The sequence below is a fragment of the Pelmatolapia mariae genome, linkage group LG6, assembly GCF_036321145.2.
Source record: "Pelmatolapia mariae isolate MD_Pm_ZW linkage group LG6, Pm_UMD_F_2, whole genome shotgun sequence".
In the NCBI taxonomy this organism is placed as follows: domain Eukaryota; kingdom Metazoa; phylum Chordata; class Actinopteri; order Cichliformes; family Cichlidae; genus Pelmatolapia; species Pelmatolapia mariae.
Window position 1 is genome coordinate 8,078,756 of NC_086232.1, and position 15,504 is coordinate 8,094,259.

General features: G+C 39.4%; 1 protein-coding gene across 1 annotated transcript; it reads right to left on the bottom strand.

The window, feature by feature from the left end:
* Positions 1-4,580: 4,580 nt before the first annotated feature.
* Positions 4,581-13,827, bottom strand: LOC134628429 (zinc finger protein 37-like). Its single transcript, XM_063475104.1, has 2 exons — positions 13,544-13,827; positions 4,581-5,989 (listed from the first exon to the last, which is right to left on the bottom strand). Exons 1-2 carry the CDS (start codon positions 13,713-13,715, stop codon positions 5,208-5,210), a joined length of 954 nt encoding a protein of 317 aa, XP_063331174.1. The 5' UTR covers positions 13,716-13,827; the 3' UTR covers positions 4,581-5,207.
* Between the last annotated feature and the right edge of the window lie 1,677 nt (positions 13,828-15,504).

The following is a 15,504-nucleotide window of genomic DNA, read 5'->3' on the forward strand; positions in this document are numbered from 1 at the left end:
AAACAAATAATAAATATAAGAAGAGTAAGAAAATAAATATACACTTTAGGACCAGGGGTAAAGGGATCAATAACAATTTAAAATGTATATTTTATATTTTGTTGATTTAAAGTCTCACACACAACCCGTTTTTAAAGTTTAAAAAAAAGAGAAAAGAAGAGGAGGAGTTTAGCGACTTCCACAGTCGCTATAGAGGCCGGGGATTGAGGGCCAGAGGGCGTGTTCGCCCGGGGCGCCAAACAGGCTAGGACCGCCACTGGACACAGCTCTCTACTACTGTGCTCTACAAACACAGTGATACAAAGTGTTGAGGAGTACTTGGTGAGGGCTAGTTCTTTCAGGTTCAGCAGCTAAGAAGATGGTGTATCGGTCAGAATACAGGAAGGAGGACAAGAGGCTTCCACTTTGCTGGATTGTCACCGCCAGCTGTTTTATTGCCACCTAGATGCTCAGTGTTGCCAGCAGTCTGTAGTAACAAACAAGTTGCCATGAGTATATAAATATATACAGCAACAGCTTCACTAAGATAAACATAAAGTATTAAATGAAATAAACCAACACATCCATCTGAATATACACATAACATAACATATATGATTCGAACTATGCCAATCTTACATCTCTTGCCCCAAACACAGAAGGGACACAATTAAACACAGTGAGAATGTCATACATAGCCTAAACAGCCACTCTAACTGTGAACAAAGGGACTTTGGCGCCATCGTGTGGCCGAATAAATTTACTACATAATGGAGGCGGCCAGCGGCACATGCCTCTAGTCACGAGATGAAAAAATGTGTCCTGCTACAACGCGGTAGAACGTAACTAAGGCCGCGGCAAACATCAGGATCGCAAAATAAACATATTTAAGGAAACTTACTTCCAGTCATGAACAGAGATGGGCAGTAACGCGTTACTGTAATCCGATTACTTTTTTCAGGTAACGAGTAAAGTAAGGGATTATTATTGCAAAAACGGTAATTAGATTACCGTTACTTTCCCGTAGAAACGCTGCGTTACTGCGTTACTAAAACCGTGATTTTTTTTTGCGAGAATGTCTCATGACAGTGACATAAGCGAGTGCGACGTTTGTGACAACAGCTGTGTGCAGATCAACAATGGATAATATATCGAGTGCGGAGAGAGTATGAGCATGCAGCGTTTAAAGCGTGGAAGTACTGACCTTTCTTTGAGTTTGATTCCATAAAAAGTGACAAAAACATTAGTGTCCATTGTGCGTGGGAAGAAAACTTCTTTTTACAGCGAAAAAAAACCCCTAAACTTCCAAGCAAGCACCGAGTGCGCTACGACGTAATGGGAAATTCACAGAGAAGCTCGCGAATTCTTCAACTGACCGCTGTGGCACACCTGCACCAGGGTAAACCTCCGCCTACCCCACTCCTGCTTTACAGGTGAAAATAGAGCAACAGGACCGCTAGTCTTTGATTTTATTTATTTTTCTGCTGTGTTTTACTTGCATCTATTTGAAAGAGTGAGTGTAAACACAAAAGATATTTTATTTTATATGCTGGAATGTGCAGAAAATAGGTTTAAATGTTAAACAAATCTCTTCCAGTCAGAGAATGTTGCATATAATTAAGTTTTTGCTTGATGCATAAAGTTAAAAGATTAAAACTAATAAAACAAGTTTTAAAAAGAGACTTTTCCATTTGATTACATTTTGTATGATGGATTATGCAGAAAAAGTAGAATTGGGCTGAAAGATCTATCGCTTTATCACCTATTCAGGTTGTAAATCGTGTTTTAAAAAAGTAACTAAGTAATTAATTACTTTTGAAAATAAGTAATCAGTAAAGTAACGGGATTATTTTTTTGGGGAAGTAATCAGTAATTAGTTACTGATTACTTTTTTCAAGTAACTTGACCAACACTGGTCATGAACTTAACACTTGGAGCATCACCGTGAAGGATGGCAACCAGGAACACAGCTTACGTGATGAGGTAAAACAGAACTACCACGGAAACAAGCTCCCCTTCTCGAGTAGCAGCGCGTTACCCCCCACTTCTGCCTACGTCATTTCCTACGACTCCACCTCACACAATATTGCAGAACATAGACATAAAATCCCAGAGCCTTTTATACACAAAGTGTAGAAGAGGCTGTACAAAAACCTGAACACAGATATCTGACTACTCTTCAAAGAGGAGGGAAGTGGTATTCAAAGCACAGCTTCATATCAGATGGATTCTGCTAACTCCTGTTTTATCAGAGTCACTGTGGTTACAGCTGCTAATGAAACACTGTGGGAGGATTCACATGAGCAGCAAATCCACATCAACCACAAACCAACTGTGGGAACATTCAAACACAAAGAAACAATAATGAAATAACTACAAACAGTGAAAACTGTTCATGTGAAATATGTATAGTCGGGACTATATTCTATAACTTTCTTATTCAGTGTTTAAAAATCTGAAACAAAATAAAATAACCCAGTTCTACATGTAACAAACTCACAACATTTTTGATAAATTATAATCTAAAAGTGCTTCATTCCTGCATGACCTACTTTGACATTCTCACAGTTTTTTTCTATCATGGTTTAAACATCTGCTTTAAACTTTCCTGACATTTGACATGAATCATCTGTGTGAGTCTGTTAGATTTTTCAGTGATGTCATGTGTACAGTTTCTCACCTGTGTGTTTGGTCTGATTGGATTTTTACTGCAGTGTCGTTGTTCACTCACTCGCTCCTCAACTGATTTTCATAAATAATTAGAAATAATAATAATAATGATGACATAATTAGCAAAGAAATCAAGTAAATAAAACATGATAAAAGTGAAAATGAAAACCTGATTAAAATTCAAGAAATTTAAAAATGTGACAATGGTTTGGATTCTTTCTTCTTCTTTTTCTTAAAATGCTTAGTAGAGTCTTATGATTTATTTAGTTAATGCTATAAACTGTTCCCATTCTTTTCCCTCCATTAGTCTCTGTGTTCATCTTTTATTTGTTCTCGTTCTGCTGTTTTCCCTTTTTTGGCAGCTTTTGGTTTTTTTTCTGTCTTGTGTTTGTTTATTTTGTAATACCCGACTTCCTCTTTGCATTTTTTGGCTTTTTAAATTGTCCTGATAAATCTAGATTTAATACTTGTTGAAGTCCTGTCCCCACCATGTTGCATTTGTGTCCATAAGATATTGCCACATAGCTAATTATGACACACAGTACATGCCAGAAGTCCTCAAAGTGTTTGATAATAACTGAATGTAAAGTGTTGTTACGGTGAGACAAACTCTTAGAATAACATCGACTCCCTATCTACATTTTCACACTGAATATGTAGGAGGGGAGGGTGACGTCTTCTTTTTGGCTTGGACATGTACAGCTCTACATTTTTATCTGTTGATCCTGAGTCTAATATTCACTTCCTTTCTGATCTTGAGTTTTAACTGTGTTTCTATTTAAATTTTTTGTCTTACAGACTTTCCTTCGGGGTTAATAAAGTATTCTGATTCTGATTCAAAGTGTTGAACACTACAAGCCACATTCGCCCTTCACACACTGGTGATGTGTTTAAGGATCACTGACTGTAGACTTCCTGCTGTAAGATCTCCAAGGAAAGCTGAGCAGCACAAAGATGTGCAGAGTGTAAAGCTGTCAGCAGGGGGAATAAGACAGGGCTCTGAATGAGTCCTACCACTGTGATCAGACTCCTCCTTCTAATCCACCAACTTAGTGTTGATGAAGACTAAACAGAGAGATCACAGCTTCTTTATACTTGCTGTAGCTCACTGTTACTCTACACTGCAGATATGACACCTCTGTTCATCTCAGTGCTGCTGGCTGCTATGTGCTTTGGTATGAACACAACTCTGTTTCTTTGATATCAATCCAACATTGACATGATTCTTTAACAGCACACTGATACTGTTTGTTGGTGTTTTACAGAATGCAGAGTACAAAAAGACAACCTGAAATGAAATAAAATCTAAAAGAAATTAATTGCATTGATTAAGCAGGTCTTCTCTGTGTTTTCTGTTCTGTGATGTAGTAGCTGCAATGACAGCAGTGCAAAAGAGATATAAGAGAAGAAACCAAACGTTTTCTGCATAACTAAATAACAAACGTACGTTCTGGTTTGCACTTCATTCAGTTAGGAAACTGTTTAACAACTTCTACATAAAAAATGTACTCCTCAGTAGCGTTGGCCAAGTTACTTTGAAAAAGTAATTAGTTATAGTTACGTTTTCAAAAAACTATACTATTGTAACTCAGTTATTAACTTAGTTACAATATTATAAAAGTAACTAAATACAAGGAAAAGTAACTATTGTGTTACTTTAGGAAAAAAAGTTTAACCCTCTGAGGTCCAGGGTTGATTTGACCTCTACATGTCTACTTGCCTTGTTTGGTATCATTCTTTTCAGCACAACCTCACATCTGAATTTACAGTTATGTTTTCATTAGTACAATTGATTAAAAACAACAACAACAACAACAACAACAACATGAAATCAGATATTTTTTACTGTAACAACAACAAAAAACATGTTTCACAAATCATTTTCATAACATGAAATGCAAATAGAAATTGTAAATTTAATAAACCTATGCACGAGTTTTGCAAATAAAAAAGTTACATGCAACTATTTATCTAAAAATGCAGGAAAAACTTGCATTTACAGAACACTCCGATTCTGCATCAAATAAGATGCCGCACAAATTATTTGTGCCAATCCAAAAAAAAATGATTTCTGTCCACTGTAAGACAGAGGAGAACATCACAGGCCTGATACCTGCAGGCCTGACAGCCAGTGGTGTATCACTCCTCTTGTTTTCCACCTGGAGACAGCGTTTACACTGTAATCTGCCTTTAGTGGCTTTATGGCAGCAACTGTGACATTCGGCATCATTGTTCTGACACACAAAACAAAACTAACAGCTACACAACACATTAACTACACACTCCATACACGCTAGTGTCACAAATCTCTCACATCTCAAAACTCTCTCTCTCGCTCTCTCACCGTCGTCACTCCTAAAACTTTGGTCGTAAGCAGAGAGTGCTTACTAGCACAATAGAATAATTTGTCAAAATGTGCCGCCTACTTTTAAAATGAAACTCTTACCATAACCTCCTTCCTACCATGCTGTGTCTACCATTAGTTACTATGCTGACTTGTTTAACTTTGCGCTCTACACAGCTTGCTAAACTGTTAATCTTGTTAAAAGAGTACACCTCTATATGTGTATTTTTATGTGGCGAAACAAATGAGTACCACGCCTGAATGCCTTCCCACAAGTTTTACAATGATATGGTTTCTCACCTGTGTGGATTTTCATGTGCTCTGTTAAATTACTGTTACGGCTGAACCTTTTCCCACATGTTTTACAATGATATGGTTTCTCACCTGTGTGGACGCTCATGTGCTTCACTAAAGAACTATGTACAAACTTTTTTCCACATATTTTACAATGATATAGTTTCTCACCTGTGTGGATTCTCATGTGCTTCACTACAGAACACCTATGTACAAACTTTTTCCCACATGTTTTACAGGAAAACGGCTTCCCCTCTGTATGGATTCTATAATGTATATCCATTTCATAATTATATTTATAGACTTCTCCACAAACATCACATTTTAAAGACTTTTTAGTTTTGTCAGACTTACACTGACTGTCTGGTGTAGGTTGGTATTCTACATTATTGTGACCTTCTTTCTTCCCTGCTCCCTGATATTCTCTCACAGCTACAGCAGAGCTGACACAGTTTAGATGGTCTCTTTTTGGTTCTGGTTCACTGTGGTCTTTTTCCTCAGCAGCAGTCACCATAAAGGCATCAATCTCCTCCTTCAGTACCAGCTGCTCTCCCTCCTGACTGCTACAGAGTTGCTCCTGTTCCTCTTTAATCTTTGGAGGTTTTGGTTCCCCCTGGTCCAGATTGGAGCTCGTCTCCTGGTTCCACAGCTGCTGGTCAGCGACAACTTCCTCCTCCTTACAGACATGCTGCTGTGGGACGTCTGGAGGGGAAAAAGGAGACAATTAAAAGAAAAGTGATGTGATAATAGAGGAAAAAAAAAAATCATACTGAGCAAATAGACAACACAAAAAAAATAATTAAATTATGCTTGATATCTATGGCTCTTGGCTAGCTTAGCGTTAGCATGCTGTCTGCACAGGTGCTTGCACAGAGCCATAGTTGTGTTAGCAGCTGTTTTGTCCTAGATGCAGTTTCTACTTTACCATCATGGTCTCCTCCTTTTGTGCAATGAAAATAAATGTAATGGCATATGGCAAATGTCATGTAATTAATATATCCTTATTATCCTTATTTTCTTATTATATTGTTTTATGTACTTTAATAATGAAGGTTTGTACAGCAAGGCCACTTTTGACTCACAAACTAAGTGCTCACCCAGACTGAATACAGGAAGTTAGTGTAGAGCTGTACAAGTATATTTATAACTACAGAAAACCAGACAGAAAAGAGGAACTTTGCCATATAAGCAATGTTTGTATTGAAACTGACGTGTAAAGTACCAAAATAATACCTATATGAGACACCGTTTATGATTCTAATGTTAGAGATCCTGCAACTGGCTTTTGGACTGTGCAGGGGTCTCTCTCTTCCGGAAGATGATTGAATAAAAAGAAATATAAATGTTTTAACACACTATGAGTCTGTTTTCTCTGTTCTATCATGGGGACAAAAGAATCGGGGTTAATACAAACTAAAATCAGCTGATTGTAGCACATGTGCAAGAGCAGCGGGATCAATAACCAGACAGACTAACAACTGAATTACTTGAATTGGACTACCAGGAACCGCTTTTTGAGGATAGCCAGTGCCCAGCAGTCCAGGACCTTGGATTCCTGTCCCTAACCCACTCTGCTACTTAACTGACCAGATCAATATGTTTGACTGACCTGATGCTATACTCTGGTTAAAAAGTGTTCCTTTGATTTTTTGAGCAGTGCATACTGTTAAAACAAGGCTTAAAAGTGTTTCAGTCAGAAACACACAGACGTTTTACACCTATTGTTAGTGCTGATGATGACAGACGTCAGATGCTGAAAATACCAGAGAAATGCAGAAATGTTGGCCGAATCCTCACAGTTAACAGATAAATCAACTCGCATTAAAAATCAGCTACAAGAAAAAAAGGTCACAAATGAATACAGAAAGAATACACACCGTACTCCACAAGTTAGCCCATGAACAGGGGAAGTCCAGCAATAAGGACAGAGGAGGGTATATCACAAGCTGCAGTACAAAAGCTGTAGATAATAAATATACTGTAGTGAGCTGAGGAATCACTAAACCAAGAACTCACACAGAGGAACTCAAGCTTCAGAGCCACAAGCGGGCGCTCTTTTATGTAGCATTTACATACCTTCTAACTGAGATATTTAGCTCGACTCCAGTAACTGGTGAAAGTGAATTCAGTGCTAACTGACAGCATGGTAGTGGCAGTGTTGTCTAATAACAAGGAGGTTCCTGGTTGGAAACCAGTGATTCACCAAGTGCTCAAATGATTCAGGAGACAGCTTTTTGACTTCAAGTCCCTAAGACGCACTCAGCTGCTGTTTTACTAGAGAAGAACAGGCCGTTCAAAGCACACACCGCACAAAGTTCTGTCTTCATGTCCTGGAAACTCACTCAAATGTGGGAGACATGATCGGCTGTAGGGGTCAGCCTCCTCTGACGCCCCACCTTGAACCCACAGCTCCACCCCTCTCCTGTAGCTGAACCACAAACCACACCCAACCAGAGCCATCTAATTAAAAGAATGATGTTCTTTAAAGTTCTAAGATGCTCTGTTAGATTTCTAAAGTATTTAAATTATTGCCGTTTTATTATCTGTTATATTTAAAAGATATTAGAGCTGTACTGGATTTTTTAAAAATGAACTGTACCAGATTTATTTCCTTTTACCCAAATCCTAATTTATGAAACCACATGATCAAAACTGTTCACATGGAGGGCCGTGGTGTATTTGAGTGGCGCAAACACTGAACAGGAAGTTAATCCTAAAAGTGTAGGCTGATGAAACACATACATTACTGGTCAAAAGTTTTAGAACACCCTAATTTCAATAATTTCAGTTATTTATTGCAATTTAAGTTGTTCACGTCCAAATAATAGCTTGAAATGGTACAAAGGTAAGTGGTGAACTGCTAGAAGCTTTTGGGGTTTTTTAAAGGTAAGGTTACCAAAACTGGAAAATAATGTACATTTCAGTATTATACAAAAATGAGTTTTTCAGGGAAACCAACATGGGTTAACAATTTAAAGCTGCTCTGCAGCAATGGAGGCCGATCAAGCCTTCAAAGCTGGTCCTTCCTATAGGGCAGGGGTGTCAAACTCAATTGCACAGGGGGCCAAAACTCAAGGCACACTTTAGGTCGCGGGCCAAACAAGATAAACATTTATTGAACGCACTAAAACAATGTTTTTTAAAACATAAATATGAATAAAAACAGACAGGAATATTATTCCAGATTAAATAAACTTTTAAAATAAACTTTAACTTTAAATATTTTGCTCTTTATAAAACTATATCCTGTCAAAATTAAGCAAGTTAGAAATATGAACATGCTGCCAAAACCCCAGAAAAAATAAATGAAAGCATACACAAGGTTGGAGGCGCATGTAGACAGAGCTGGGGTATTGCTTCAGGAATGGAACTAATAAACTGTGCGGCCCATTCAATGTCGTACTTTCCCTTGAGTGTATCATTACACTGCAGCTCCATCTGAATCTGCACAGGTGCAGTTCAGCAAAGTCCGCTGACTTGGTTCAACATTACTTGGCAACAGGGAAAGTGAGGCAGGTTGCACTGGTGCATTTGTGACAGCTTCACTTGAAATGCCTTCACCGTATCATACATGTCATGTCCATGAACTGACAGATTTCCTTGCTGAGCTCAAAAACTCTTGAGAATTTTTATCCCAACTCAGCCAACAGACCTCAGTATGATAAGGAATGTCGGCAAACTCTGAATTTATTTCCCACATAAAAGACTGAAACTGACGGTGATTTAAACTTTTAGCTCAGATAAAATTTACGGTTTGCGTTACGGTGATCATTACATGCTCCATTTTTAGGACTTTACCACACAGCGTTTCCTGGTGTGTGATGCAGTGATATGCTGTTAACTCACCGGTACAGTTCTCCTCCTGCATCTTTACTCGCATCCTGCTGACTAGTCCGCTTTTTTCACAGCACAACACCGGCGCTCCATCTGTTGTAAGTCCAACATGTTTGTCCCAGGGCAGTTTCATGTCGGTTACACTTTGACATACCTTTTAAAAAATGTCTTTTCCTGTCGTTGTCCCGTGCAACGATTTAATGTTCAATATTTCAATACTTCACGGATGAAGATGGCCAGTTGTGCAATGTCCATCATGTCTATACTTTCATCCACAGCAAGAAAGTATGCAATAAAGTTTTTGCTTCTTTCACACAACTGTGTTCTTAAATCAGTGGCCATCTCACAAACCCGATCAGCAATCGTATTTCTCCTCAGGCTCACATTTGCCAAAATCTGCGTTTTGTCTGGACAGAAGACGTCGCACACCTTCATCATGCAGCTCTTCAGAGTGGTACCGGGCTGATTTGGCTATCTCCTCTGCTGCAATAAAACTTGATTTCACAACAGCTTCACTTTGTGATTTTGCTCTGATGAAAAAAGTCTGCTGAAATGTTAGCTTCTTCTTTAGCTCTTCTACTTTCTTTAGTTTCTGCTCTGCATTTAGGTTTTTCAGCTTATCCTGACGTTTTGTCTCGTAGTGCCGTCTTAAATTAAATTCCTTAATTACAGCCACATTAGCTCCACTAATTAGACACAGCAATGTCTGTAAACATATATTCAGTCTCCCACTGGCGCTGAAAGGCTCTGCTTTCAGAATCAACTTTTCTCTCCACCATTGTGAGCGGCTAGCTTCGCAATAACAGAAGTTTGACTTGATTGACGCGGGAATGTTCCCAGTTAGCCTAGCGTTCAGCAAGGAGGCTACAGCGCTGCATTATGGGATTTGTATTTTGTATATTATTAGCGCCTCGTATCGCTGGGCTATGCATAACAATAATAGTACATATACATAAATGTACGCCGGGCCGGATGTGGCCCGCGGGCCTTGACTTTGACACATGTGCTATAGGGGTTCCCACTTTTCTGGATTACTTACAGCCCCCTCTGTCTGCATAAAAGCAGTGTTGGAACACACTGTGGTTACATACCCTCTGGAGCATCAGTTGAACAGTATTGTACTGCAGAAAGTAGTGTGTTGGCAAGAAAAAGGCAATTAACAATGGAAAATAGACAGAACATCATATAACTGAAAAATGTAGGTCTCTGCTACACTGCAAAAAAGTCAAGGTGTCAGTGAGTACAGTTTCCTTCAACATCAAAAGAAACAAACTCTGACAGGAAGAGGTCTGGCAGACCCAAAGACACGACTGAATCAGGGGACAAGTTTCTGAGAGTTAACAGCTTGCGTGAATTACGGCTCACAGGGCAACAGATTCAAGCACAGCTTGAAATTTTCTGTTCATCATGCAGGATCTTTGTGGGCCGTTGATGAGAGGAAAGGATGGTTCACAGTGTGTGGCATCAACTCTCAAACATGGAGGAGGAAGTGTGATGGTCTGGGGCTGTTTGCTGGATCCAGGGTCAGTGACTTGCACAGTGAGTGAGAGGCTTCCTGAACCAAAACAGCTATCACAGCATTCTGCAGCACCATGCAGTACCCTCTGGTATGCACCTAGTTGGTCAGCAAGATAATGAGCCAAAACATAAGTCCAAGCTGTGCCAGAACTATCTCAGGAAAAATGAACAAGATGGTAAGCTTGAAAAGACGGAGAGCCCAGCACAGTTTCCAGACTTTTTTTGTGTTTGTGTTCTGTTCCCTGTGTATTCAAAGTATTAAGGGAAGGGATGTGGAAACTGGATTTCAAAATAAATGCCGACTTCAAACATAATAACATATAAATAAGGATTGCTTACAAACTCTAATGTTAGATCTACATGACACAACCTTGTACCCTAATACCACCCTGTCAATATCAAGGCCATCTTTGGATTTCAAAGTAAAAGCCCAGTGAATTTTCATTTTTGAACTACTCTTTCAATGACTTCATAATGCTCTTAAAAGCAAAAGTCGTATTTCCAAAGACTAGTTGCAGTTTATATCAACACTATCCAACCACAGTGTTTTTCACAGTAATACCATGTCAATATGAAGTCAGTCTGATTTTGCCTTTCAAACTAATGGCCCGTTGAAATTGCCCATATTTGACTTACTCTTCTAACGATTTCAAAATGTTCTAAAATGGAAAATTCTTGTTTCCACAGGATAATTTCACTCTGTATTTACAGTATACAGCCCCAAAGTGATACCATGTCAATATCAAGTCAGTCTGATTTTACTTTCCAAAGTAATGGCCCATTGAAATTGCCCATATATGACTTACTTTTGTAACAATTTCAAAATGCTCTAAATAGAAAAAAAATTCCTGTTTCCACAGGATAATTTCACCTTAGGTCAACAGTATACAACCCCACAGTGATACCATATTAATTTCAAGTCAGGCTGATTTTGCTTTCCAAAATAAAAGCCTTTTCAAATTGCCCATATCTGACTTACTATTGGAACGATTTCATAATGCTCTAAAATGGAAAATGCCTGTTTCCACAGGATACTTCCACTTTACTTGACTTGATATTGACATGGTATCACTGTGGGGTTGTATACTGTTGATCTAAAGTGGAATTACCCTGTGGAAACAGGAATTTTCCATTTTAAAACATTTCGAAATCGTTCCAAGAGTAAGTCAGATATGGGCAATTTGAAAAGGCTTTTATTTTGGAAGGCAAAATCAGACTGAATTGATATTGACATGGTATTGTGTACGCGCTTCAGAGCTTGACATGGTATTGTGTACGCGCTTCAGAGCATGTATGCGCTTCGGAGCTTGTACGCGCTTCGGAGCTTGTATGCTTTCCCCTCTTTCCCTCCCGCTTTGTTCCTGTGCTACTGCGAGTGTAACTACCGTCCCTCCCCCCTCTTCCCAACGCAAAGCACAAGGCTCGTGTGCGGAGTGAAGCGAAAAAAAGTGCAAGAGGGAGGGTGAGAGAAAGAAGAAAAAAAAACACGGCTCCCAATAAGGAGCCTGCTTGCGTCATTCACTTCAAAGATCCAGCTCTAAGAGCCATTTCTTTCGTCACTGACACATCACTAGTGGCATTCGTGACCACCATATGGAGATGCTTTGCAGAATACAGATTTGAAGTTGGACTTCACTGTCTCAGAGTGACTGCTTGCGATCCAAGAATGGGGTGAAGCCAGTGGACGACATATCTTCGACATATCTCACCACTAAGTATCTCGCTCGGTGGAGCCTACAGTGCAGTTTTTCTCTGTCGTCCACTGTAGTTCCCAATATATATATTTTTATTTATTTTTATCTGTCTTCAGTAGGGATGGGTATCGTTTAGGTTTTATCCGATACCAGTACCAAACCGGTACTTTTGAAACGGTGCCGGTGCTTAAACGGTGCTCAAACCGGTGCTTAAAGAATGGAGAACACAAACTTTATCAAAAAACCTCTCATGTTTAGCTGTTTTTTTGTAAAACGATAACAATTTTAGACTTTTCTGCAGCTATAGGGCATATATGGTATCACTCTTGGCTGGAAGCAGTGCTTAAACAATGGAAAAAACACAAACTTTGTCCAAAAACCTCTCATGTTTAGCTGTTTCCCACCTTTTTCTTTGGTCATTTTAGCCTTTTTGGCCAGGGTGAAGGGACTATCTGCCATCAAACAAGAAGACAGCCGCATGTAATTACCACGGCTACTTCACCTTACATGCATTAATTTAATAACGTGGTTAGCCTACTCAACGTAAATTACACATGAACAACATTAAGCTACTCACGCAGAAAAGAACGGCTGCTGCCATCATCATCCGTCATCATTTCTGCTACACTGGCAGGGCTAGGGGCCAGGACTCTACTCTTCGGGTTTTTGGGGGATGTTGCTGACTCTCGCAGCAAGCTATCAAATACGGTGCATTTCTCAGCTTTTAACAAAATGCTATACGTCGCCAGGTGTTTCATCAGATTCGAGGTGTTACCTCCTTTGCACAGTATCACAGTATCAGCTTAAAGCACTTGTTGCAGGCTGCTGAGTTTGCATCTTTTGCTGTGAAGTACAGCCAGACTTTTGACCGCTTCGCCTTGGGCATTTTTAATCTGTAGCTCTGCTCTAAAAGAACGTACGTACCTGGGCCCGCCTACTACGCTTGCAAAGGTAAAATGATTGGCTAGAATCCAAAGTGTATGACATCTCAGTAAAAAAAAAAAAAAGCACCCAAATAAAGCACCGAAATGTGCGCTGCTTTTCGGTCTGGTTACTAGCGTTTATGTCAGAACCGACAACACCCGGTACCCATCCCTAGTCAAAAGTGGTATATAAATACATTTTGCTTACTTACGTCTCCAAAAAGCCCTCACAATAATAAATGTCCCGCAGAGCTGTGATTAGGATCCTCCATCAGAGTGACACTCACCTGTCCTGTGCAGCTTTATTTCGGGTTTCCAGGTGATAGCCATCAGTCTGCGCTGACGGTCGATCTCTTGCTCGTACTGGACGATCGTTTTTTCAAACTCCAAGAATATTTGTTCAGCAGCAGCAGTTAGTCGCTCGTTGATAAACTCTCTCAGATACTGAACTGAAGGCATTGTTACTGCGGCAGCTCACACACTCAGCTCACACAACACAATACAGCAGACTCTGTGATCAGGCACACAAACGTGGGACGGTAATGATGCCTTAGTTTGTTTACTTCCGCCTGTGTCACGTGGTGAGGTTCCGGTAGAGCACGAGTGTTGCCTTTAGTTCCGCTTTAAAGACTCAGTTTGTTGCAGTAAATGAATAAATGATTGTGAGCAGCAAGGCTACAGTGAGAAGTGAAAACAAATCCATGAATGAATTAAACTCCATACCGCCTGTGGACTAAAAACAAAGGAAATTATTTTCACTCTTTAGCTTTCAGTGTTGACTTTCATTTAGCTTTTAATACACAACTAAACAAATCCATCATATTAATATAAAAATATCAAAGCAAAGGAGCAGAAACTGCAGCAGCTTATTTTTCAGCTGCTGTATCAAATAATGGAGTAAATCCTCCTTGCTCCCTTGTTTGGGATGTATATTAAATTTCTCCGAGCTGTTTGTGATTAGTTGGATCTGAAAAGTATCAAAACTGAACATCATCTTTAAGCAGAACGTAATAACAATATGTTAGGGCAGTACAGCACAACACATCAATAAAATATTATCTTAATAAAATCTAAGACAAAATGCAATTTCCCCATATTAGTACAAAGGGTCTCAGCGGGATATGATGCTGTTTCACGGCCAGATTTCCCAAATGGGCCAAATGGGAATTGTGAGCACACAAAATTAAGCCATGCTTTTATTCTGTGTGTCAGCAGTAAATTGTGTGTAACAAACATTAGTAAATACATTTATGTACTTCATTTGAATATTCTCCCTATATTTTGTGCCTTGACAAAGACCCTCGTAGAAATGTGTTCCCACCTCATAAACGCAACCTTTTCTCTGTGCTGTCTTTGTAAATACAGACAATACTTTTCAAATGCCAGATACCAGATTGCGCTTATGCAATATTTATTATGTACATCTGTTCCTTAATGTACTGTAGTAAGATATCTTTAACATGGAGAAGACTGTTCAAAGACAGTAAATGTTTGCAAAACTGTGTTTTCATGGCGATCTTGAAAAGGATTCTGTTTTTCAGGTGGCTATAATCAGTACTGCAACAGAGTGAATTACACTGAAAGAAGAATCTGTGCCTTCAAAGGCTCATCAGTGAACATTTCTTGCACATCCTATCACACAGATCCTGTTGTGTCAAAATTCTGGTTCAGACCTGATCGTAGTCGTTGGTTGGGAACTCACTTTCTACTATGGGACCTTAGTAAAGACTCCCAACATGCAGATCGTTTTCAGTTCCTCGAAAGAGAGAAAGGGCGCTCCACTCTGAGAATCAGTGACTTGAGAAAGACTGACTCTGCAGAATACCGCTTCAAATTCACAACGCAATCATTTCAATGGGGGAACATTTCACCTGGAACAACTCTGACTGTCACAGGTACTGACTGACTAATAATTATTTATCTGTATTATAACCCTAATACTATGTATAGTGCAGTGTTAATCTCAACACGTCATCGTGGCTCAAGAGTTGGCAGTTCGTTTTGTAATCGGAAGGTTGCCGGTTTGAGCCCCGGCTCCAACAGTCTCTGTTGTTGTGTCCTTGGGCAAGACACTTCCCCTGTTCCCTACTGGTCAAATACCAAAAAACAAAGATGAAAAACAGCCTAATGATACTTCAAAGCCATCGCCTCAGTTGTTCTACTGTAAAAACATATGCAAGCAGAAATGAAGGTTAGGCTACAGTGGTGTAAGCCTGACTGCTCATCAGTGACTTTGTTTCTTGTTACA

Excerpts from the sequence above, each read along its gene's own strand:
- LOC134628429 (XM_063475104.1), bottom strand. The coding sequence starts at position 13,715 with ATGCCTTCAGTTCAGTATCTGAGAGAGTTTATCAACGAGCGACTAACT. Across the intron at positions 5,990-13,543 it reads AATAAAGCTGCACAGGACAG|ACGTCCCACAGCAGCATGTC; the intron begins GTGAGTGTCACT and ends TTTCCCCTCCAG.